Source organism: Limanda limanda, chromosome 6, assembly GCF_963576545.1.
Source record: "Limanda limanda chromosome 6, fLimLim1.1, whole genome shotgun sequence".
Taxonomy (NCBI): domain Eukaryota; kingdom Metazoa; phylum Chordata; class Actinopteri; order Pleuronectiformes; family Pleuronectidae; genus Limanda; species Limanda limanda.
In genome coordinates, this window is record NC_083641.1 from 2303952 (window position 1) to 2324791 (window position 20840).

Consider the following 20840-nt stretch of genomic DNA (forward strand, 5'->3'; position numbering starts at 1 on the left):
TCTCATTATTTCCCTCCCTTCCATTCCTCCCTGCTGTAAAACACCCTCCTCTATGTCCTACAGTTTTTATCTCAGCTGACAGGATGTGTAAACAGCATTATTTCCACTTAAAGCCTCATAAAATCCATCCAGTGATAGCTGAAATGTGGTGGACCGACTAACTTAAATTCTAACACTGATTTTTATCTTGAATAAGGACATAAACAAGGTACATCGACACAATTGGCCCTCTTTTTAATTAAAAAACTACGGCACATGTAAACTCACTTTACATCCTCTGGGCCTCGTCTACTTTTTTAAGTATTTTTTCGAGAAAAAGCTAAATCAGTCACAATGATTTGTTGCCCAGTGAGTTTCAATAAAAACGTGGACCTTTTCACTTTACTATCGAAACAAAAAGGTCCACTCAAAGACACCGAGTTCTGTGTGAATGTAATTATATTCAATACAGTTTCTCGAAACAAAATTCTATTTATTTGTGTTTTGCTGGATTATTATTGCAGATTATTGTTGCCTATTGATTTGATTACTAGATGTTAATTGGTGCTAGTTGTACTACTATATATATATATATATATATCTATATATATATATATATATATATATATTTCTGCTTACGTTCGCTGATGGTTCCAGCGCCGCATGTCTCCGTCAGGCCGTATCCCTGACCCACTGGGCAGCACAAACACACATTCATGAAGCGCTGTGTGACTGCGGAGAGCGGCGCTCCTCCTGATAGCAAGACCCGCGTCCGACCTCCCAGCAGAGAGCGAACTTTCTTGAACACCAACCTGGATGGATAAATAGATGAGGGAGGATGATATGTGCATTTGAAAAATACAAAAACCTGATTTTCTACTGGTTTAAGGACTTCTATGACTTTTACAAACTCTCGAAAGGCTCTCTCAGCACCTGTATCATGTCTCTACGTACTTGTCACATAGAGGTGTGCTGTATCCTTCACTGAGCTTCTCCAGCTTGTAGTTGTACGCCAGAGTGAAGAGTGTTCGTTGGATACAGTTCATCTCCTCGACCTTGGTCATCACACTTTTATAGATGCGATCCATGATCTCCTGGACTCGGGAAGGGGGACAGGGACGGAGGTGAGATACAGAGAAAGATAGACGTGAAGAGATACGTATGTACCGAGATGAGAATGAATAAATAATAGAAAACTATAAAAAAAAAATAAGGCAAGACTTATGCAAAGGAAGACAAGAGGAGATAAGATGAGAAAGACGGATCAAGAGAGTAATTGTTTTTTAATGTCTTGTGTGCCGGATATAAACATTTTAAGGGGATCAGAGTTCATAAAGAACAGAATGTTTAAAGAACAGAACAAGCACATCTTAAAATCACAAGTCCAACAAGTCCAGAGGAACAAATTAGCACAATGTGAAGCACATGCATTTGGTTGCATAACAGTGTAACATCCCCCAATGGATTAATCACAGCAAGTAACCTACAAAACCAGAGGAAAGCTAAAGGATTCCACAAAAGTGAAACTCTTGGTCGGTTAAACAAATAATAATAAAAAAACAGAAGAGAAGTCTCTAATCAGTAAAAAGTTTAACAAGCACAGCCACCAAATATCTCTAGTAGTTTTCAAATTTTTGCACTTCAAAGACCACTTAACTGACTCAAACTGGATCCCATATGACACGATTCTTTATAGGCTGGTGAATGTGAGTGACAGTCAACTAAAAGAGACCAAAAGTTGGCCAACATCTCTGTATGATGGGCATGGGATAATATGAAAGGACTTTATAAAAGTGTTGACAAAGTGTTTGCAGGTTTGAGAGAGTATTTGGCTCAGCTTTCCAAGTCAGGGATACACTTGATGAAATGGGCTGAGCTGGTGATAGGAAGAGGATGGTGCTGCAGACCAGGACAATAAAAGCAGTTGGTATTATTTTGTACCCTCTCAGGATTCCTTCTGTCAAAGGAACATAAGTGACTGAAACCCGCATATCGACAACACTTCATCTTCCAAAGCAGAGTTGGACTCGATTTAATGAACAAGGCACAAAGAACTAAAACCAATAAAAAACAGCTGGTCCCTGAGGGTGTGGGTGTGTGTCTGTGTGTGTGTGTGTGTGTGTAGCTAATGCAGTGAGAGAGGAAGTCGAAACAGGATTCATGCACTAGCCAGTTGTCATATCACAGCAAACAATTTGTATGTGTGTTTGTGTGCGTGTGTACTATGTGTGTCGTGGGGATAACCACATGGGGCTTTCTCACGTTCTGTTCACAGCTGTGAATGGTTCCAGACACTGGGGCCCTCTGACCTTTACAATACGACCACTGGGAGATGGTGGGGACTGGCTGATGTACACTCTTTCTAACTTGGGCAATGGAATTATAATGTCCTACTACCAACCTTTAAGTCATTTAAAATGTCTTTATTGTAATAATTGAAATTTCTATATTTTATTTCTCTTTGATTTAAAGGTGGAACCAGCACCAAGAGAGAATTTTCAGGATCTCACGGTTTATATGAGGCTTGAGTTTGACTAGCTACTGTAGATCACATTAAAAGTGAAACAAGGATCCCTGATTTGCAGAGGAATTAACATAACACTTTCACTATATAAAGTTGATATGTTGAACTTTTAGCAAACAGTTAAATAATTAATTATCAGACTATCAAGGCTGAACCAAAAGGTTTCTTAACACTGTGAGCGAAGCCTTTAACATACACAAGTTATTTGATGGCTTATTTGTATTAAAATATTATTTAAAGCAGCTTTAATCATTTTTATTTTTGAGTGAAATCCAACCAAATATGTTGATGGCTGCTTGGAAACCCTACGAGATGAAATTCTTGGAAACATGCTGACGACAGATTTTCACTTTCAGCACTGCATGCTCCGCTTTTTGTTTCCTTAAACTGTAAACTCCCTCTAAAACTAATAAAGCATTTAAGCAGAGTGTAACACCCGCTCTGCTCATTCACTGACAAAATAAATACTCGCTATGTTAGGTTTTGAGTAAAGCCCTTTGTGGCGTCATTACTGCTGAAGTTGATTTATCTCTGAAATATTCCTTAAAAATAAGCAGGACTGGCCAACGTCAAATGGGCCACTTAAGCCCCTGGGTGTTTAACAATTGTAAGAGATAAAAACCCCACTGGGAACCCGAAGGAGTCAGTCCAGAGACAGATGTTGTACTCCACAGCTGGACTATGAACTAAGAGAATACATCTATCCTGCTCCCGATCGGGGCCAAACTCATGCTGCCAGCTATATTTGAAAAAACAAAAAGAGTGACTAAACCAGGGATAACGCAAATGCAAAAGGCTTCTCAGACATTACTGACATACCGGAACAGCTGCCATCAGAGTGGGCTGCAGGACGCTGGTGTCTCCCTTGCTTCCTTTCTTGATCTTTGTTGACTTTGTGTGGGAAAAAAAAAAAAAATATCACAATAATGGTATCACAAGCTAAATTTGTAGCTTTGCATCTAAACTAGACAGTGCTGGGTATCATTTGACTGTTTTCAGCACTAGGAGCAATGGAATACTTTTAGTACCAATACAAAAATACACCATGTTTTAGTAGGTTTCTTCAAAACACTTTTTTTCATTAATGTAAACAAAATAAGCTACATCTTTCAAACCTATCAGCAGTTAGTCCCGTCTTAAAGTAAAGGGGAAATGTGCTTGATACAAATCGTATGTCTCTAAAACAAATGTGTAGCTGGAGCTAGCAGCTAATTAGATTAGCTTGGCATGCAGACCGAAACTGGGAGTTGACAGCTAGCATGACACCATCCTGACCTCTAACGCTCACAAACTGTCATGTTATATATAGATACTTGTACTGGCAAAGAAAAAGTCTGGTACTGTATAAAAAGCAATGTAAAAAGGTATGGTGACCTTTTTTGTACCTTGTTTTTTTGCAGGGTTTCAGCAAAAAAAGGCTCATTCCTGAGCTTTAGAGATACTAATAGGTGGATTTCTTTACTTTTGGACAGAGACAGGCTAACCGTTTCCAGGCTTTATGCTAAATGAAGCTAACAAGTTGCTGGCTTCAGCTACATAAAGTATTAAGTGTACAGTATAGACTGTATATAAATATGGACGACATTTCTCCATTTCTTTTCATTGCACACAAACTCAACGGAAATACCCAGAATACAGGTGCTGCTATCTTGCTTTTTTTTGACCATCTATGAGAAAAAAATATTTGTTTTATGATGACCTATACTACAGCCAGCCACCAGGGGGCAATCAGAGTGATTTGGTTCATGTCCATTCAGGTCCATCTTTATATACAATCTATTGTGTACAGACCAAAATAAGCAAAGTTATGGTTTGACACAGCTTTACTTCATCTCTGCATCCCCAAATCAACAAACACAATGTAGTTGATTCACCAAAGGCAATGAGACAAGAAGAAGAAAAGGTTCATGAATGTATTGTGTACTTAAAATTTAACATGATATGAATGGTGCTGCTGTAGTGTTACTTTACCTGGTCGGCAAGAGTCTGAGGTGAGGAGTAGCCAATCCTACAGCCATGAGCAATACATACGAGCTCTGCGCTGAGCTCCAGAACATGGGCAAGAGGCAGGTAGGCAATGTAGGTGTCTTCCTCACTGTAAACAGCAAAAGAGCCATTAAAATAGACTGTGCCATCTAACTCGTTAACTCGATCTATGTTGCTCAAGCTGAATAAATGCAGTTCATACTCAACGATCTGCTGTATAATTCAGTTTTATACAAACTTTTCTGAGCTCTGGGATCAAAAATTTTAGATAAATGCTTTGCATCGGAGAGATTATCTTTAAAAAAACAGAGCCATATTTTTTCATGTAAGATGTTTGAATTTCAAGGCACACGTGCTGAGGAGGTTTACAGAACCGTTTTAATACACACAGGAAAGCCATTATTTTTAATAAGATGTCTGATTGTGATGATAACATCCACAGCCCCTCCGACCTCCATCCTTTTCACAGGATGGGAGGCAGTCCCATCCTCCCAGTCTTTTCCTGCCCTCTGACTCAGCTCCCTCTCCTCTGCATTTCCTCTCACCCCTTCCTCATTCCCCGGTGACAAGGGCCATTTTTTTATTTTTATGTAAATATTTCTGCTGTATGATGGCGCTGAACTGGCTGACTACTACTTGTGCACGTGCTAAGTGGACACGGAAGCCATGAACAAGAAGTAAGCAAAGAAGAGCATTTGGCATTTTGTCCTTAAAGAAAGACCTATCACACAATCTCAAAGCCAACAGCATACATCCAGTGACAGTGGAGATTAGCCGAAGGGGAGAAACAGCAGATAAGAGGAAGTTATTGTCGTCATTGTGCTGATATATAATGCAATTTACACAGCTTGTCTCTTCTTAAGATACTGAAGAGACTGTGAAGGATACCCTGCTCAAAAGACATAAAAATGCACTCGTGTATAATTATGGTAATAACAGCACCACCAGCAATCACTACCTCCAAACAGCACCACCGTGGAAATTTGCTTTATGCAAACAGTCTTACTATAAAAGTAGTAATAAGTAGTCAAACGTACTTCGTACATATAACATGACATAAAGTGTGACACACAACATGCTTAATGGTCCCTACCACAGATTAGGTATGACCGCCGCCATCCCTGAGAGCCCAGCGATAATGTTGCTATGGGAGATCATGACGCCCTTCGGTCTGCCCGTGGATCCGCTGGTGTACATGATGACTGCAATGTCTGAAGGCAGCGGCCGCTTACGCTCACGTGCGGCTGTGATGTGAAGAGAGAGACAACACACAGGACATGTGAGCTGAATACGACAGAACTCAATTTAACATGACTGTTTTTTGCAATCTGTTGTTTTTATATATAAACTGACTACACTATCACCAACATACAGGTTCCTTATAAGAACTTTGCATTGTTTTCATTGTGAACAGCTTAAACAAAACCTTATCCCTAACATTGACCAGGACCAATTCATACCTAAACCTAACATTACGGTACTGTAGCTTCCTCCGCAGTCCAAAGACATGCAGATTAGGGTTAAGTTAATTAAAGACTCTAAATTGACGGTAAGTGTGAGTGTACACAGTTGTTTGTCTCTGTTTGTAAGAGTGGACCCCACCTGTCACTCAATGTCAGCTGGGATCGGACTTTTCAAGAGATACACACAGAAACCTGATTATTTGGGACCACTGTAATCGGTAATCCAGGCCTGGCTGTCAGCTTAGTGTGTCTGTGTGTGTTTGTTTTCTATGGACTTCCTAGTCACATTGTAGGCCAAAATCATCTCTTATATTGTATCCCTGTTTGTTTTTAAAAACTCTAATGCTAGACTAAAAGGCAGTTAGTCCAAGTTCAGACATACCTTAGCAGTGTGAGAAAAAATAAAGCCCTCTCATTCATCTGAATTGAACCAGTTCCAAAAAAAAGCTGATCACTTGACATGAAATAGCTTCATGAGTAAGAGTGAAAGAAGTTCAATTGCACCACTCCAGCATTAAATTGGGTGTGAAGGTTTAACCGTAACTTGCTGTGTCACTGCAATGGCTCCATTCAAAGGCAGTTTTAACATGGGCTATATTAGAATACTACGGCTACATCCATTAGTTAGAAAACACATCAACTCTGGTATGGTTACAAGGTGTCTGCACTAGTCCAGAGTTTTAAAGCTGCTAAAACATGGAATTTCAATTCCGGAACCATTTTAGATTAAAAAAAAACGGTGGCGCAGCATTTTCAATCACCACGTAGCCTTCACTGATTAGTAGAACAAAGCATGGACGATAGTTGGTGAGCCTGTCGTCTTTGCAAACAGCTGTTGTTATTAAACTCTGCATTTTACATCGAGAGGGTAAAGTTGGTCTTGTCACCAACTGTGAGCAGCACTGTGATGGGTTACATTTCCCCCAGAATTCCTGTGGCTGTTATAGCATGACGTATCTAATGACCCAGTAAGGTTTTGTGAGGGGAAAAAAGCACAACTAGGAGACACTTGAAACAATATACAGTAACTGCAGATCAGAGAGCAGAGAGCAATGAGTCCCCTGCCCTCTGGTGTAGGACTCCTAATGTCTGAATAAATAAGTAAAGTTCCAAGCAGTTTAAAGGAGGAAATAAAAGCAGTTGGTGGTTTGCTAGTCTAGCAGCAGTTTACCCCTCATGTGTTGGGATGAGAGTCTGCTCTTGTGTTTCCACTCGGTTTAGCATCGTGTGGAGCAAAAGCAGAACTAAGACGTTTGAGCACAGCAGGCCACCAAACAGAGGATGAAGGGAGCCATGAAGAAGAGGACGGGACTGTAAATGACATTAGAGTCACAAGGGGAGGGCCTCACTTCTTTCTGTTTCCTCTTCCTCGGATACTAGGAGTGTGTTCTTTGAGAGCTGATGTCATGTGAAGTTAACAGTATTATGTGTAAACATGACCCTTCCCTATATCCCCCTGCTCCATCCTCCCTTCCTAGACCTACTTCCTTCCCTCTTTATCTGCACATGAAACTGTCAACTTTTCTTGTTTTGGGTCAGTCGGTTCAAGGGGTGAGGGTAATAAAGGGGGGGGTCCAACCAATGCACAGAGTGAATAAGCATCGTATTAACCTTAATCTAACACAGATGTTACTGCTTCCACATTCACATGACCTAATGGCACTGATACCAATCTGCCCCAACCTCCGACCCTGAGAAGAACCAAACCATGACCATCCCATTAAGAGTGGGGCTAGATGCACTGAGTGGAGCGGATTGAACATGGGGGGTATTGTGCATTTTATGGCTAAGGCACCTTTATTTTCAGACCTGAAGGCATTTCAGATTTGACCCCTTACTTGGGTATGTGTTATAAACCAATAATGATTTCATTATATGCTCTATTTCACATAGAACCAAAACTTTACCTCATCTCCTGGCCAACCTACAATGCCCCTATCAGTTGAGTATTCTTATGCATGAGCTTTCCAATCCTACGCCACTCCTGATCAAAGGGCAGTGGTTTTGCACTTGCAGCTCACAGTGCTCCCCTGATTGAAGCCCCAATGGATAAGCTCAGAGTATCTCTATGAGCCTTCTGGGGGGCTGATCCATGGTGGCTTTTATCCTACTGCTTCCTTCATTAACCCTCAATCAGAGGAGCCTGGCAGCTCAGGGCTGTCAGTCAGAATAGAAACAACGAATTATGGCTAAGGTTTCAAAAGTTGTAGCTATCGTTATACCTAGAAATAAACATAACCCCACTAGGTGGAGTCAGGAGCCACTCTGACAAAATTCATGCTCCAAGCAGAAATTTGTTATGAGGCTGACGCAGCTTGCAGAAAATAAGCATCTTCATTTTAAAAGAAATGCAATTTGAACAAACCTATTCATGACTATAATAGAGCATGAAAGGGGCAGAAGGTCAGATACAAGTTGTCTCCGTGTCTGAAATAAAAACCTGTGGGTATGTAGATTACATGCTAAAACCTTTATGCTGTAGTCATAAAAGTGATTGTCCTAACTGCTGCTTTAACTATGAGACATATGGATGAAGCATTACAAACTGCCAGGAGGGGTTTGAAGGTCAACACTGGTACATTTTTTAAATGAGTGCTTCTCTCAGGTTTCTGAGTGTGTTTCATCGAAAATGGTTACGAGGAACTTGTTTAAAAGTAATATCTTAAAGGTCATAATTAATTTGGGATAATTTTTCATTTGCCTCACATCAATTCAATAGTTTTTCCTGTAGAGAAATACCTATATCGTTTCTCTATATGGCTTAAGAATAGAAAATACAATAGCAATAAACACAGGATGCTATACCAATAAAGATTGTATTTTTAATCTATCATCCTGCACAGCACAATCATGATAATTAAAATAACTGGTACAAGCTGAGCCAATAGTGAGATATCCTGACTCTTTGTCCCTAGTATGATAATCTGGATTCTGCACGGCACACAAACAGTCCGCAACCACCACATTATTCTTGTCCATTTAAACCCTACCTCAAACTACTGTCTTTGAAATAGAAGCCACAGTTCATCATTTTCTACAACTGCCTCTCCCTCACCACTCCACTGTCCCAAGGTGTCCCCCAGGGCTCAATATCAGGTCCTCTCCTGTTCATTCTCTAAATACTACCCCTCTGGTAACACCTTCTATCATCATGGTTTCTGTTTCCATTACTATATTAATGATGTCCAGCTTATCAACCAAATCCAATGTAATGTAATAGGAACTCTGCTTCCTAAATTAAATTATATCGAGGACGCAGGCCAACATCCCTGATAAACATCACTTGGGTTATTTTCCCAGTCTTTAGAAAGTGCCTCCAGAGCCACAGAAAACATCATACAACCATTTAGTATTCATTGCTCATGAGAATTTAAATGAAATAATTGGTGAAATGTCCCTCCATATTATAAACACATTTTAAATGTAAGTATCTTCGATATTCCTTCCCTTTAAGTCAAATAACTTAGATTGAGCTTCCGGAATTTATGATGGAAAAACAATATCATTTTGGACGTTATGAGACACTGAACGCAATTCAATTGTTTTAGGCGGGTTAGAAGGAACAATGTGAAGTTTCAAAACAATAACAAAGTATAGTAGTAACTAAATAAAAGTAACCGAATAAAAATAAAATACAAAAAACACATTACCATTCTCAGGCCTGGCCCCCAGCTCCTGAACGGCAGCCATGTTGAGGACAGTGATGCCACGTGGATAGCCGGGCCATGAGGTTGGTGCGTCATCCACCACAATGATATGCTTCAGCCTTGGAACTTCAATTAGGATATCCTGACACACACAAACGCATGCACATAAATGTGAGCACAAAGACGAGGAGCTTAAAAGCAAAAAAGTGTTGTGTGTACATGAGGATGAAAACCAGGTTCCATCTTTGACAGGTTACCAGAAATCCCATGTGCATCCTCTTCATCAGTATTTGGTCTAGAGGCCACGATGTGGAGGAGCGAGCAGAGGAGCTGTGTTTATGCAACTTTGATAAAAAGGGAAGATGAAATGCCAGAGCACCATTTGTCTTCAGTGATTGAACTTGTCTAAAACAGGCCTTAAAACACAGCACGACCGCTTTGCTTTATTAATTTATCTCTGTGGACTCATGCCAGGTCACACCGGACGCTGAAGCGACGCTGAAGCGACGCTCACGCCAGGAAAGCAAAGCGCCTCCCATCCACCCCCCTGTTTAACCTTTGTGCGGTTCACACCAGACACTGAAGCGCCGTGCCAAGGGTGCTTCGCGGCGTGCAGCGATGGTTTCGGCGTCGGGTCTTTTTTTTCCGCCCACCGCGAGTGTATCGCGTCAGGAAACACACTGAAAAATGAATTTAAACGATATTGATGACATATTTTATATGATATAAATGATCAAATATGCATCCCATACTTTGTATTCCCCTTCTGTTGTCCTGGAGTTTTAATTTTACCAATTTTACCAATCAAATTATTAAATGTCCCCCTCTGTCTATCCAATACATCCACACAAGGGGGGGGGGGGGGGGGGCTACGTATCCTCCACATAGGCTTGAGTGGAGAATACGTAATTTACCCTCGACACCCGACATTGAACTGAGCAAACAGCGGAGAAGTTATTGAAGATGGATGACATTAAATTAATAATTGAAGTGGAGAAGTACAGTGAGTGGTATGATCCTCAGCACATGTTGCATAGACAAGACAACACCAAAAAAGACAAATGTTGGGATGCTGTTGCAGTTAATGTTGGAGCAACAAGTAAGTATATGCTTGAAAAAAATGATTAAATTAGTTTTTTACTGAAGGCTGGTAACAGCAAAAGTATGTGATATTCTTGGCTCGGCGCATCAGCGTCCGGTGTGAACCTGGCGTCACACAGCTTCTCTCCTCCTCACTAACCAGCCGTGGTCTAATGATTTGGATTCTTTCAGATGATAATAGTGGCCTGGAAGACGTTTTAATATTATCTTTCTACAGAGGACGTGTGTCAAAGTCTGGAACTACTGGCATACTTTTGACCGTGATCTAGTGGAAGTTAAAACACCCATAACTTAGTTTACTTTTATTATTTGCAGGATAGTGTTGTGTAGCGACCCTTTATAGACCGAAGTCAAAGGAAATACTGCATCTCTCAAAATGTAACCTTCTGTACAGCTGTGGTTTAAGTTATATTGGACTTCTAATATCAGATTTGGACCATTTGTAAACCTGAAATACAGCTGACTGAGCTGTTTAATACTGGGCTACAAAGACCAATAAATACTCTTCATCGCTGCTTGACACTATTGGTCTTATTTGCTTGTTACCACAAAACAGCTGAAGTGTCCGTGCACAGTAGCTCATAATACATCCGTGGGAGGACTGGGAAATGCCAAAGGTTTCAGCAGTTGACCCAGAGTAGCTGCTCCCTGTGTGAAGGCCACAGACTCAAGTAGAGTGTTTCTCTATACAGTATTTACAGTAAGTAGTGATCCTCGTTTACTATCCACACATACGCATGTACACACATGTCTCATTTCTGCTCAGTCAAGAGGGTCATGACTACTCAGCAGGCATGCTGTAGATGACTCAACACACTAAAAGGAATATTATATATCATATATAATTACATTTCCTATAATAAAATTTCCTGTTATTACGTTTTCAGCACAACATAAACATGATGGTGTTCTTACCTTGAGTCGAGTTTCCAGGAGCTCTCTGCTGGTGATGATGTGTGTGACCTCAGTCTCATTCAAGCCATGAGATATGGCTGGACCTCCCAGTGTGGAGTAAAGGGTGGCCACTGCAACACACATAAAAATAATATTATTAAAATATAAAGACAGAACGGGACAGCTCCTGTTGTTTGGGATGTACATTGGGTATGTACCTAGAAGATAACCCTTAGAAAGACTGGACAAATGACACTGATTTAATGATACAGAATTTAAGATGTTTCCGGCTATGATTACTCTCTTGAAGAAGGCAATAGATCACTCGTTCAATCGTTTAATAAAATCAAGCAGATTAAACTTTTTTGATATTATTGTTATTATTCTGTGATATTTCAATGAAACAATTTCAATAGGAGCTTGGTTCAGTAACTCAAACTTTGTAAATTAAAATAAACACTTTGACTTGAAGATGCAGACTGGGAGAGAGTATTACAGTGCTGTATCCCGGTGGTGAATAGGCCCTAGCTAAAATGTTTTTATTTTGGATGTTTGAGTGTTGACTGGATTTTTTAACTGTTCTTTGTTGTGGTGAAGTGTTGGAAACCTTTAGCACTTGACCACAACCATGTGCAGGAGCTAGTGATATATATATGTATATATACAGTCATCATATAGACAGTTACGATTACGAATGTGTAAAGACGAATGTATGTGAAATCTGTCTATATTGCTCAGCATTTTTGGTTTTGCTCCCACAAGGATGACATCATCAGGCACCTCCAGAGGCCTAAGCTCAGCCTCCAAGCCAGTGAGACAAAAGCTCTCACTGCCATAATCACTCTATTGGGGATATAAACAGTACTGGTGTGTGTTTGTGTGTGTGTATATGTATGTGCATTTGTATGTCTGACGGACACTTTTATTTGCACTTAGATAAATAAGTAGTTAGAGCTATTAAGTTTGTGTTTTCATTATTTTTTTAATCTGCTATTGACCAGTCAGTGTCTTCAACATCTGATGTGATGGATTGATTACACTGTATATGATTAACTAATTTAAATGCAGATTATTCAACAACATCTAACAGTGATACTTTGCATGACTTTCCAAAACCACAAGCATTAATCTGTGGTTATTAAAAGCTTCCGCTCTTCTCATTTCAGGCTTTCCCCATTATTCTGAAACCTGGCTGCAGTGATTTGCTGCAGCTGAGCCACAGGAGCATTAGTGGGGTCCAACACTGTTGATGGGTAATGAGGTTTGTCTATTCGTCAGCGCTCTAGCTCATCTCAATGGTTTTGGCTGAGGTTGAGGTCAGATCATTCAAGTGCTTTCCAGGATCTGGCTGAGTGCTCAGAGCAGTTTGGAGTATAGGGGCATAGAGCCATTGCAGATGACCAGGGGGGAAATTAGGGAGTGAAACTAAGCTATCATGATAAATATGATTCATATGGGAAACAAATAAATTAGACTGTTCTGATGCTATCATTTTGACCTTTACTTTACTAAAAATCATTATTGATGAGGGTTTTTTTGCCTCTGAATGGGCACCATGAGAACCAATGGAGGCACATCTCGTCTTGTCATGTTGAAACAGGAAACAGTCTTACACAACTCATTTTACAAGACTTGCAATGCACGGGATAAGAAGATTTTGTAGTTTGTATGTAATAAATGTTAAAACAGCTCATAAATCTAAAACAGAGAAGGATACAGAGTGTCTATTCCCTTTGTTCAGCTGGTGATTGTAGTGATTGCAGCATGACGATGACTGACTGAGCCTTGACGTACAAACAAAGACATTAATGTTTGACTGTTGAGCAGATACTCTTGCGTTTGTGCGTGCGTGCGGACAGGAAGAGAAATTGGTGAAAGTGGAAGAGAAAGAAGTAGAGGGAAATTAGAAAATCAGGAGACCACAGGCTCTAACCCTGCGCCGCTGCACTGCATCTGACTCCGTTTATGGAACAGGGCTTAGTGACATCTCCTTTTTGCGTCATGGAGCTCAAATACTTCCTGCTCTTCTACTGTGTGAGTGTGTGTGAACAAGGGCCGTGACACCTCCAGTCGTGAGATCTAAACACAGATTGTGTTCAAGCTTCACGCGCTTGTGCAAGCACGCGCACGCAAGCACGCACGCACACACACACACACACACACACTTTAATACAGAAACCTGAGCAAATGTCCAGGCTCCATTTTGTCAAACCAAAAGATTTGTGTGAACTTCAGCCTCGCGTCATTCTGCATTTTTCAGTCAATCAAATAGGATCTTTAAAAGGGTCCCAGGAGGAAACTTTGCTCGACTCCAGGAAGGAATGTGTAACCCATCAACTGACACGCTGACATGACAACAGCCTTATTTTAGAGAATGTAAGCTGCTGTTTATTAAACTCATATTATGCAGAAAACTCATGATGACACACATCATGAGCACAGTTTCCCTTTTCACAGTGAGACAGTATAGAGCATATACACAATCTCTGCACACTAACGCAGAGACACACACAAACACACACAAAGTGTTTGAGTTCACTGGGGGCCTTTGGCTGACTCCTTGAAGCCTCTGTCAACATCAGATGCTCACGTAGACTCTCTCACCCCTCTTCTGACGCCATCACCCCACACTGCTCTCCCTCTCTTTCCTCCCCTCTGTCTTTTCCTCCATCACTCCTTTCAACCTTTAGCTCTTCTCATCCCCCCACCCCTTCGCCACCCCCCACTCCCCCACTATGTGTTATCTGCCGCCCTGGGCTTTCCACTGTCCCACTGTTTGTGTCTGCATGAGAGAGAGAGAGAAAGAGAGAGAAAGAGAGATGCTTTATAAGGATGCTTTATAGGGTTGTGCTTACGTATTTCCAAAGCATGCCAGTTTAATGGAGCATAAACTGAAGCACGCTGAGAAAATGAGGGGTTCTTCAAGGACAATCAAAAAGATTTAATGAACATAAAGTTATTTTGTGGATGCTCATGAAGAAAGTACTTATCAAAGGGCAAGACAGCATGTACTCCCAGAGCTGCTGCTCACATTAACATCACAAACAAACAAAAAATTACTTTGCAAAAATTGCGAAGTAGGTTATGTTTTCATCTGCGCTTGTTTGTCTGTTTTTCAGCATCATTACATGAAGCGTTTGAAATCTGGAGCAGATACAAATAAAATCCAGATCTATTTAATTTAAATGTGGATTCATGAGGGTACTGTTGGGCCTTGGAGGAGATATATGTTTTCGTGATATTCTAATGTATTAGTAATTATGCTGTTTAACTGTCACAATTCTAACTAGAAGGTTACTTGGAGTGCATATGTCCATCAAGGCAAACGCCCTGTCTTGCTACGTTAAATAAAAAAAAAAAAATCCAGGATCCGCCCCCTTAATCAAATCCCCTCCAAAGGTTTATGGGTTCATCCTTGGCCCAGACACCACCCTTGTGCATAGTGGAAAATCAGTTCAGTCATTTCTGTGTAATCCTGATGCAGACAAAAGAACAGACAGACAGCAATGGAAACATAAACCCCCTGTGCTAATGTTAAGTTGAGTAATATGGATGTGTTCATCTAAGGAAACTAATAACTATTTGGGAGGCGATTGAGTTCATTACATTTGATTCATTACAGCCAATGTAAGTGACTTCACCGTATAAAATTAAAATGTACTGTGCATATCAGTGCTTCCATCACAAGAAAATAAAACGGATGTAAAAATGGAGTGAGTGAGGAGAAATGGGACACTTATATAACCACGAGGCAGAAGGTCTCAGCTGGGTCCGGTATGTTACAAGCTGTCCCCATGCACACAATGACACGCACGCACACACAAAATAGATATGCCTAATTCAGACACATTTGGAAGATGCACAGTAAGAAACAATAAACCGAAGAAATAAAAGCAAGTCCGTATAATTGAAAGTAAGGGTTAAGGTCAAAGTGCAGATGTGCTTATTTTCTGTTACCTCATGATACCCATGCACCCTAAAATACATCTTCTTGATGCATTTGCAACTGTCTCATCTCCTGCAGGGTCATCTGCACAGACTAATGAGAAAGTTTGTGCATTAAATACAACTAGAGACAATGCAGAACGAAAATGTTTCAAGTTCAAATAACTCAAGACTAAACAGATGTTCCAGAATAAAGGTTGTGTTTTTCAGAATGTGTTTATACTGTATATGTGTGCAGTGAAGCAGATGTGGCCTGTTTTCCATTGTTTCTTCACATGAAAGTTTTCTTCTGGCTGGATGGGAAATGTCTGAAAACAGATTTGGTTGATGACCCATGTGATAGGAAAAACTTTCATGTAGTTTTGAATCAATTTGTTGATTAATTGTCTAGTGGATCGACAGAAATTTTATCACTAACTACTCTGATAACAAATTTGTTGTGAAATGTATTTGAATCCTTTTCTCTGTTTTATTTTGTAAAAAAATAAATATCAGAAGAGGCTTTTTCAATTGCTAGTTGCAACCTTAATTTTATTATAGTCAGTAGTGTTCGGGTCTGTCAGGCCTACTTTCAATATTAAATAAAAGGAAAATTGTTTAATGATTATTGATTTTTTTCAAACTCAGACTCATTGGCCTTGGCTCATTTTCTGGGAAGAATCATGAGATAGAACATATTTTCAATGACCGCACACTCCACCCTACACATTAACTGTAAATTACATATGTGGTGTGAGTCTACTGGACCCAAGTGTTGAAAGGTGGGGGCTATGTACCATCACTCTGTCTGGGCCTGCTGTTTGTGTGTGTGTTTGTGTTTGTGATAGTGTCAGGGTTAGTGTGTGGGTTTGTGCACATGCTAATCCGGCACAAGGTTGCTACATTGTTCTGTCCAGGCACCTACATCTCTGTGCTCCCACATCCCCACACCTTTTACCCACTGTCTTTGAGGCTCAGATGACAGATTTGAAGCAAGTGGTCGCCTAAAAGAGATAAATCTGTGCCAAAATCACAGCAAAATGATTGTATACACAGTATAATGGAGAAAACAAACACCCACACACAAAGTCGTCAACACTTCAACAAATCAACAGGGATATAATAGAGAGTAAAATGATGGCAAAGCAACACAGCTTAATTCCACACTCACAGAGCTCCTGGACTTACATGGGAAGTTGTACATGAAGCAGGCCTCGGCAGCGATGAGCCACTCTGCTCGCGTCTCGCAGAAGATGGCGATGTTGCTTTTCGGCTGCTGACCCAGCGATGCCAGGCCGCTGCCCAGCTGGGACGCTGCTGTGAGGACCTCGTGGTAAGAGCGCCAGATGTACTCACCAAGAACCACCTGCAGGGGGGAGAGTTAGAGTACAGCAAAATTATTTTTTGTGTTGGAGCAAAAATGAACTGTGGGATTAAAAAAATACAAGTAGATATAAGCAGGAAGGAAAGACACATGTTACAGTCAGTACAATGAAAAGGTCAACACCCAGTAGACTATTAGTGAAACAGAAAGGACATTTGAGGGCTTGCCTTAAATTCTACTATTGTGAGTTGGTGGGTACTTTTGTCCACAGGAGTTCAGTTCACTTTATTAAATGACCACAGTCACATGTTTGGCCTGTTTCATATTAAAAAAGTCACGGGAAAGTGAGCCACAGTTCACTGTTCTAAACAGAGCTACTTCCTCTTCTGAAGATAAACACAGGCCTCTGGAAATACTCACACACTGATGACACTGAAGGGCCACAGACACACGTCAGAGCTCACTGTATACGAAATAGTGTTACACTGACTCCTAATGGTAAACAAATGGAAGTGCACAGTGCACACACAGGCACAGAAAGGCACACAGTAACGATGACTGTACAGAACTGAAGCAGCTAAGACGTGTTCTCTTGCAGCAATCAGAGTTTCAACAGTGGGATTAAATGATTAGAGGGACTAGGCTGTTGAGATCAGCAGAGTGAACGTTGGCTAACTCCTGATTGCACAGGCACCATGAGTATTAGCGAATACACAATAACATTCCCCACAAAGTGTTTTACTTTCTCACTAAAACAGAATGAATTTCTCTTTCTCTTTTTATGAAACAACCTTAATCCCACCTTTTCCTTTTCTGGTTACATTCTGGATACACTCTTGAACTAATACCAATTTCTCTCTCTCTCTCTCTCCTTCAGACTTTGCTCTCTCCCCTTGTCCCCTCTCAACATTTGTAAGGTCAATGGAATCCAGGGCGTTGAAAAGACTAACAAACTGTCAGCAGAAGCGTTAACAATTACTGTAACAATTTACCTGGAGGTTTGGAAGTCTAGACAGCAGGTGATAACAATTTGAAGGATGAGATATTGCAGGGGTAAAAAAAATGTAGTATCTTTTTGGTTGTTACCGTTGGCCTGAGAGCTGCAGACAGGTCAGATTTCATTGAATATTGACTGTAAACTACTATTGACATACAGTCTTGATTTTGGTATTTCCATTGGATTTGTTTGAACTAATAAAATATATACTATTGTCACTTTTCATTTAAGTCCTTTAAGACCCATCAAGCCACATGGGAAGATTTCTATGCTTAATATGAAGCTACCCGTTTCCCTCTTTATGCTAAGCTAAGCTAATTGGCTTCATGGCTGTAGCTTTATATTAAATGCACCTATGTGAGAGTGGTGTCAATTTCATCACTCTTTGATCTGACGATCAATATGAAAACAAGTGTATTTCCTATTCCTTTAAAAGACTCCTAATTAATTCGTAAAAAGTTATCTACACCATATTTTTTATTTATGTCCTTGCTGTTTGCTATTGTGCGGACAACTATAGAAAAATATAGTTTTTTTACCTTCTTGAACAGCTTTCCATTGCTCTGTTCCTCATCCTCCTCACTGATCACCATCCTCGCCCCGAGACATTCTCTGTGGGGGAACCTCTTGGCTGCGAACTCAAACATCTTATCCAGGGTGTCCACTCCATGCTGCAGCAATGTCGCCAGTGTCTTGGTGGCACTCACCGCCCTGTAGGGTCCCTCGGGACGTCCCAGCACAGAGACGGCCTTCGCTCTCTTGGCTCGCTCCTCCTCTGAGCCGCAGAACCCTGCCTCTGGCACCGAGACCCAGCTGACGAGGCAGCATGGCAGGAAGGTGATGAAGGTGTAGATCCACACCATAAGGTGGAAGAGGAGCAGCAGCAAGGGGTTCAGTTCCTCCTTCAGCTTCATCTCGATGAAGCTGCGATGACGTGGGAAGAGAGTGAGGTGGAGGATGAGCTGTGAGAAAACTCCTGCTGTTTCAGTCCTTCTTTTCTTCAGCTCACTTCAACTTTTTTCTTTCTTTTGGAGACGTACACTGTTGTTATAAAACGCACAAAGGACAAGCCCTGGAAAATAAATGGCATTAATCTGGCATTAGAGTAGCAACGGATATTTTTTTTTTTTTTTAATAATTTTTTATAATGATCAAGAGCTTTTGCAGCCTTGTCGCCAAAAGAAATTCAACTCATAGAGAAACTGAAACACACCAACAACGAGTCACATGTGCTCCAGCACATCACGTAAAGCAGGACAGAGGTTTTGTTACTGGCAAACACAACATAGGCTCTGTGCTTCAAATGTTCCCAGTGCATGAAGAAGCAGTCAACGTGAAAAGATTTTGCAAAGGAAAGAAAAATGCGGGGGGAACAGAAACAAGGAAACAAAGAAAAAATTAGATTCAAAGAGATGACGGGGGAGAAATTTTAAAAGAAGAAATGTAACTACCAGACGTAAACGACACTGAGAGTTTAAGAGGGTGTGAAAGTGGTTTCTGACTGAGCACATGTGAGAGTGTGTGTGACAGTAAAGTAAAAAAAAAAAAAGTTTAAAAAAAAAACTAAAGTAAAAAAAACTCTCAGACTAGAGGAGAAGAATGTACAGAGCAGGACGATAGCAGACTGCCACTTCTTCCACTGTGGTTTTATGAAGATGACTTAGGTTAGCTGTAAATGTATATAAATATATCTATCAGCCTGGATGCAAGGCTGGAACAGCTTTAATTAAAGAAAATTTACCCACAATTTAATTTCCATCATCTTTTGCCAAGCATAAAACAAGCATCTGACCTTTAAGTTAAAAAAAAATGAAAATAACTTTTCTTGACAAACTCTCTCATTATATAAACCATCCTTTCCTTGTAAACAGCTATATCCCAGTGTTTCCCCTACCATTCTATTAGGGGGGCGCTGCGCCCCCCCAACGGCACCTCCCGCCCCCCCTGGAAGGTCAAGTTAATTATTTATTTTATTTTTTATTTTATAATATGGCGCCAGATCTCTACATAAATCATTTTAAGGTTACATTTCCTATAATACACGTCTAAAGCGTGCATTTCTGTCTCGACATGGTCGCGCGGTTAGAGTTCTCCTCTGCCCTCTGTATCGCGCACGGAGGAGTTCCATCCAGATGCGCGCACACACAGACACGTGCGCGCACACAGAGGTGAGCAACCTCCCACCAGCGAACAGAGAGCATCCATCTGAAAACATGTCGCATGAACCACCTGAGAAGCAGTTAAAAATATCCGCGTTTTTTAAACGCTCCCAGGTGGATGATGGTAACACCCACTCTCCTGCGAGAAGCACCCGGAGGAGCTCTGAGCCTGAGTGCTGCACGTCCTGCCCCAGACAAGAATCTGTTCAGTCACCACCGGATGACAGGTTCTGACCCAACTTGGCTGTCAGAGGGGCAATACTCCCCCTGGTTGTACAAGAGTGATCTTGGTAACTTAAGTATTACACAGGACGCCGAAGTGCCGAGCCGCGCAATTCTCCAGCGCGCAGGCGCCTGGCTGTTCTCATCGGACCATTGTTCAAAACCGGCAAATCTGACGTGAAAAGATTTTATTTATAGACGGAAGTTTCAAAACGGTAACTTAACACAAACGAGGGTTATGGCGAGGTGCTCTATTCTAACTCGTCCTGTTTGATTGCTGTGGTAACAGTGATTTCAGGTGGTAGAGAAGTCGTGATGGGAAGATTGCTAATAGGATCTCGACTTTAGTCTTCTTTCACTTTAAGCGCATGCTCCATGACGTCTTTACAGCGATTTCAACCACTCCGCTATAGCGTTTCCGTGTTTTCCTGAAAGGGCTTCGTGTAGACGAGATAAACATAAGTACCGGATCCAAAAATGTTTCCGGATTCCGGCAATCCAGGTTACTTATGGAAGTCAGTAAATACATACATTACATACATACATATATACATGCATGCATAAATAAATAGATAGATAGATAAATTACAGTTCATAGAGAATGAATAGGGGATTATTTC

General features: G+C 40.8%; 1 protein-coding gene across 2 annotated transcripts in view; it reads right to left on the minus strand.

Annotated features, from left to right (window-relative positions):
* Nucleotides 1–20840, minus strand: part of acsl3a (acyl-CoA synthetase long chain family member 3a) — a 37908-nt gene that overhangs the window by 5984 nt on the left and 11084 nt on the right. Inside the window, exons 2-10 of one of the 2 annotated variants that reach the window (XM_061073628.1) lie at nucleotides 18379–18763; nucleotides 16707–16884; nucleotides 11616–11725; nucleotides 9603–9741; nucleotides 5583–5733; nucleotides 4475–4598; nucleotides 3323–3394; nucleotides 934–1073; nucleotides 619–791 (exon numbers count right to left, since the gene is read on the minus strand). In XM_061073628.1, the coding sequence (XP_060929611.1) occupies nucleotides 619–791; nucleotides 934–1073; nucleotides 3323–3394; nucleotides 4475–4598; nucleotides 5583–5733; nucleotides 9603–9741; nucleotides 11616–11725; nucleotides 16707–16884; nucleotides 18379–18753 (1462 nt within the window). In that variant the 5' untranslated portion in view covers nucleotides 18754–18763. Of the gene's footprint in view, nucleotides 1–618; nucleotides 792–933; nucleotides 1074–3322; nucleotides 3395–4474; nucleotides 4599–5582; nucleotides 5734–9602; nucleotides 9742–11615; nucleotides 11726–16706; nucleotides 16885–18378; nucleotides 18912–20840 lie in introns of both variants that reach the window. The other variant, XM_061073627.1, reaches the window with a different exon arrangement.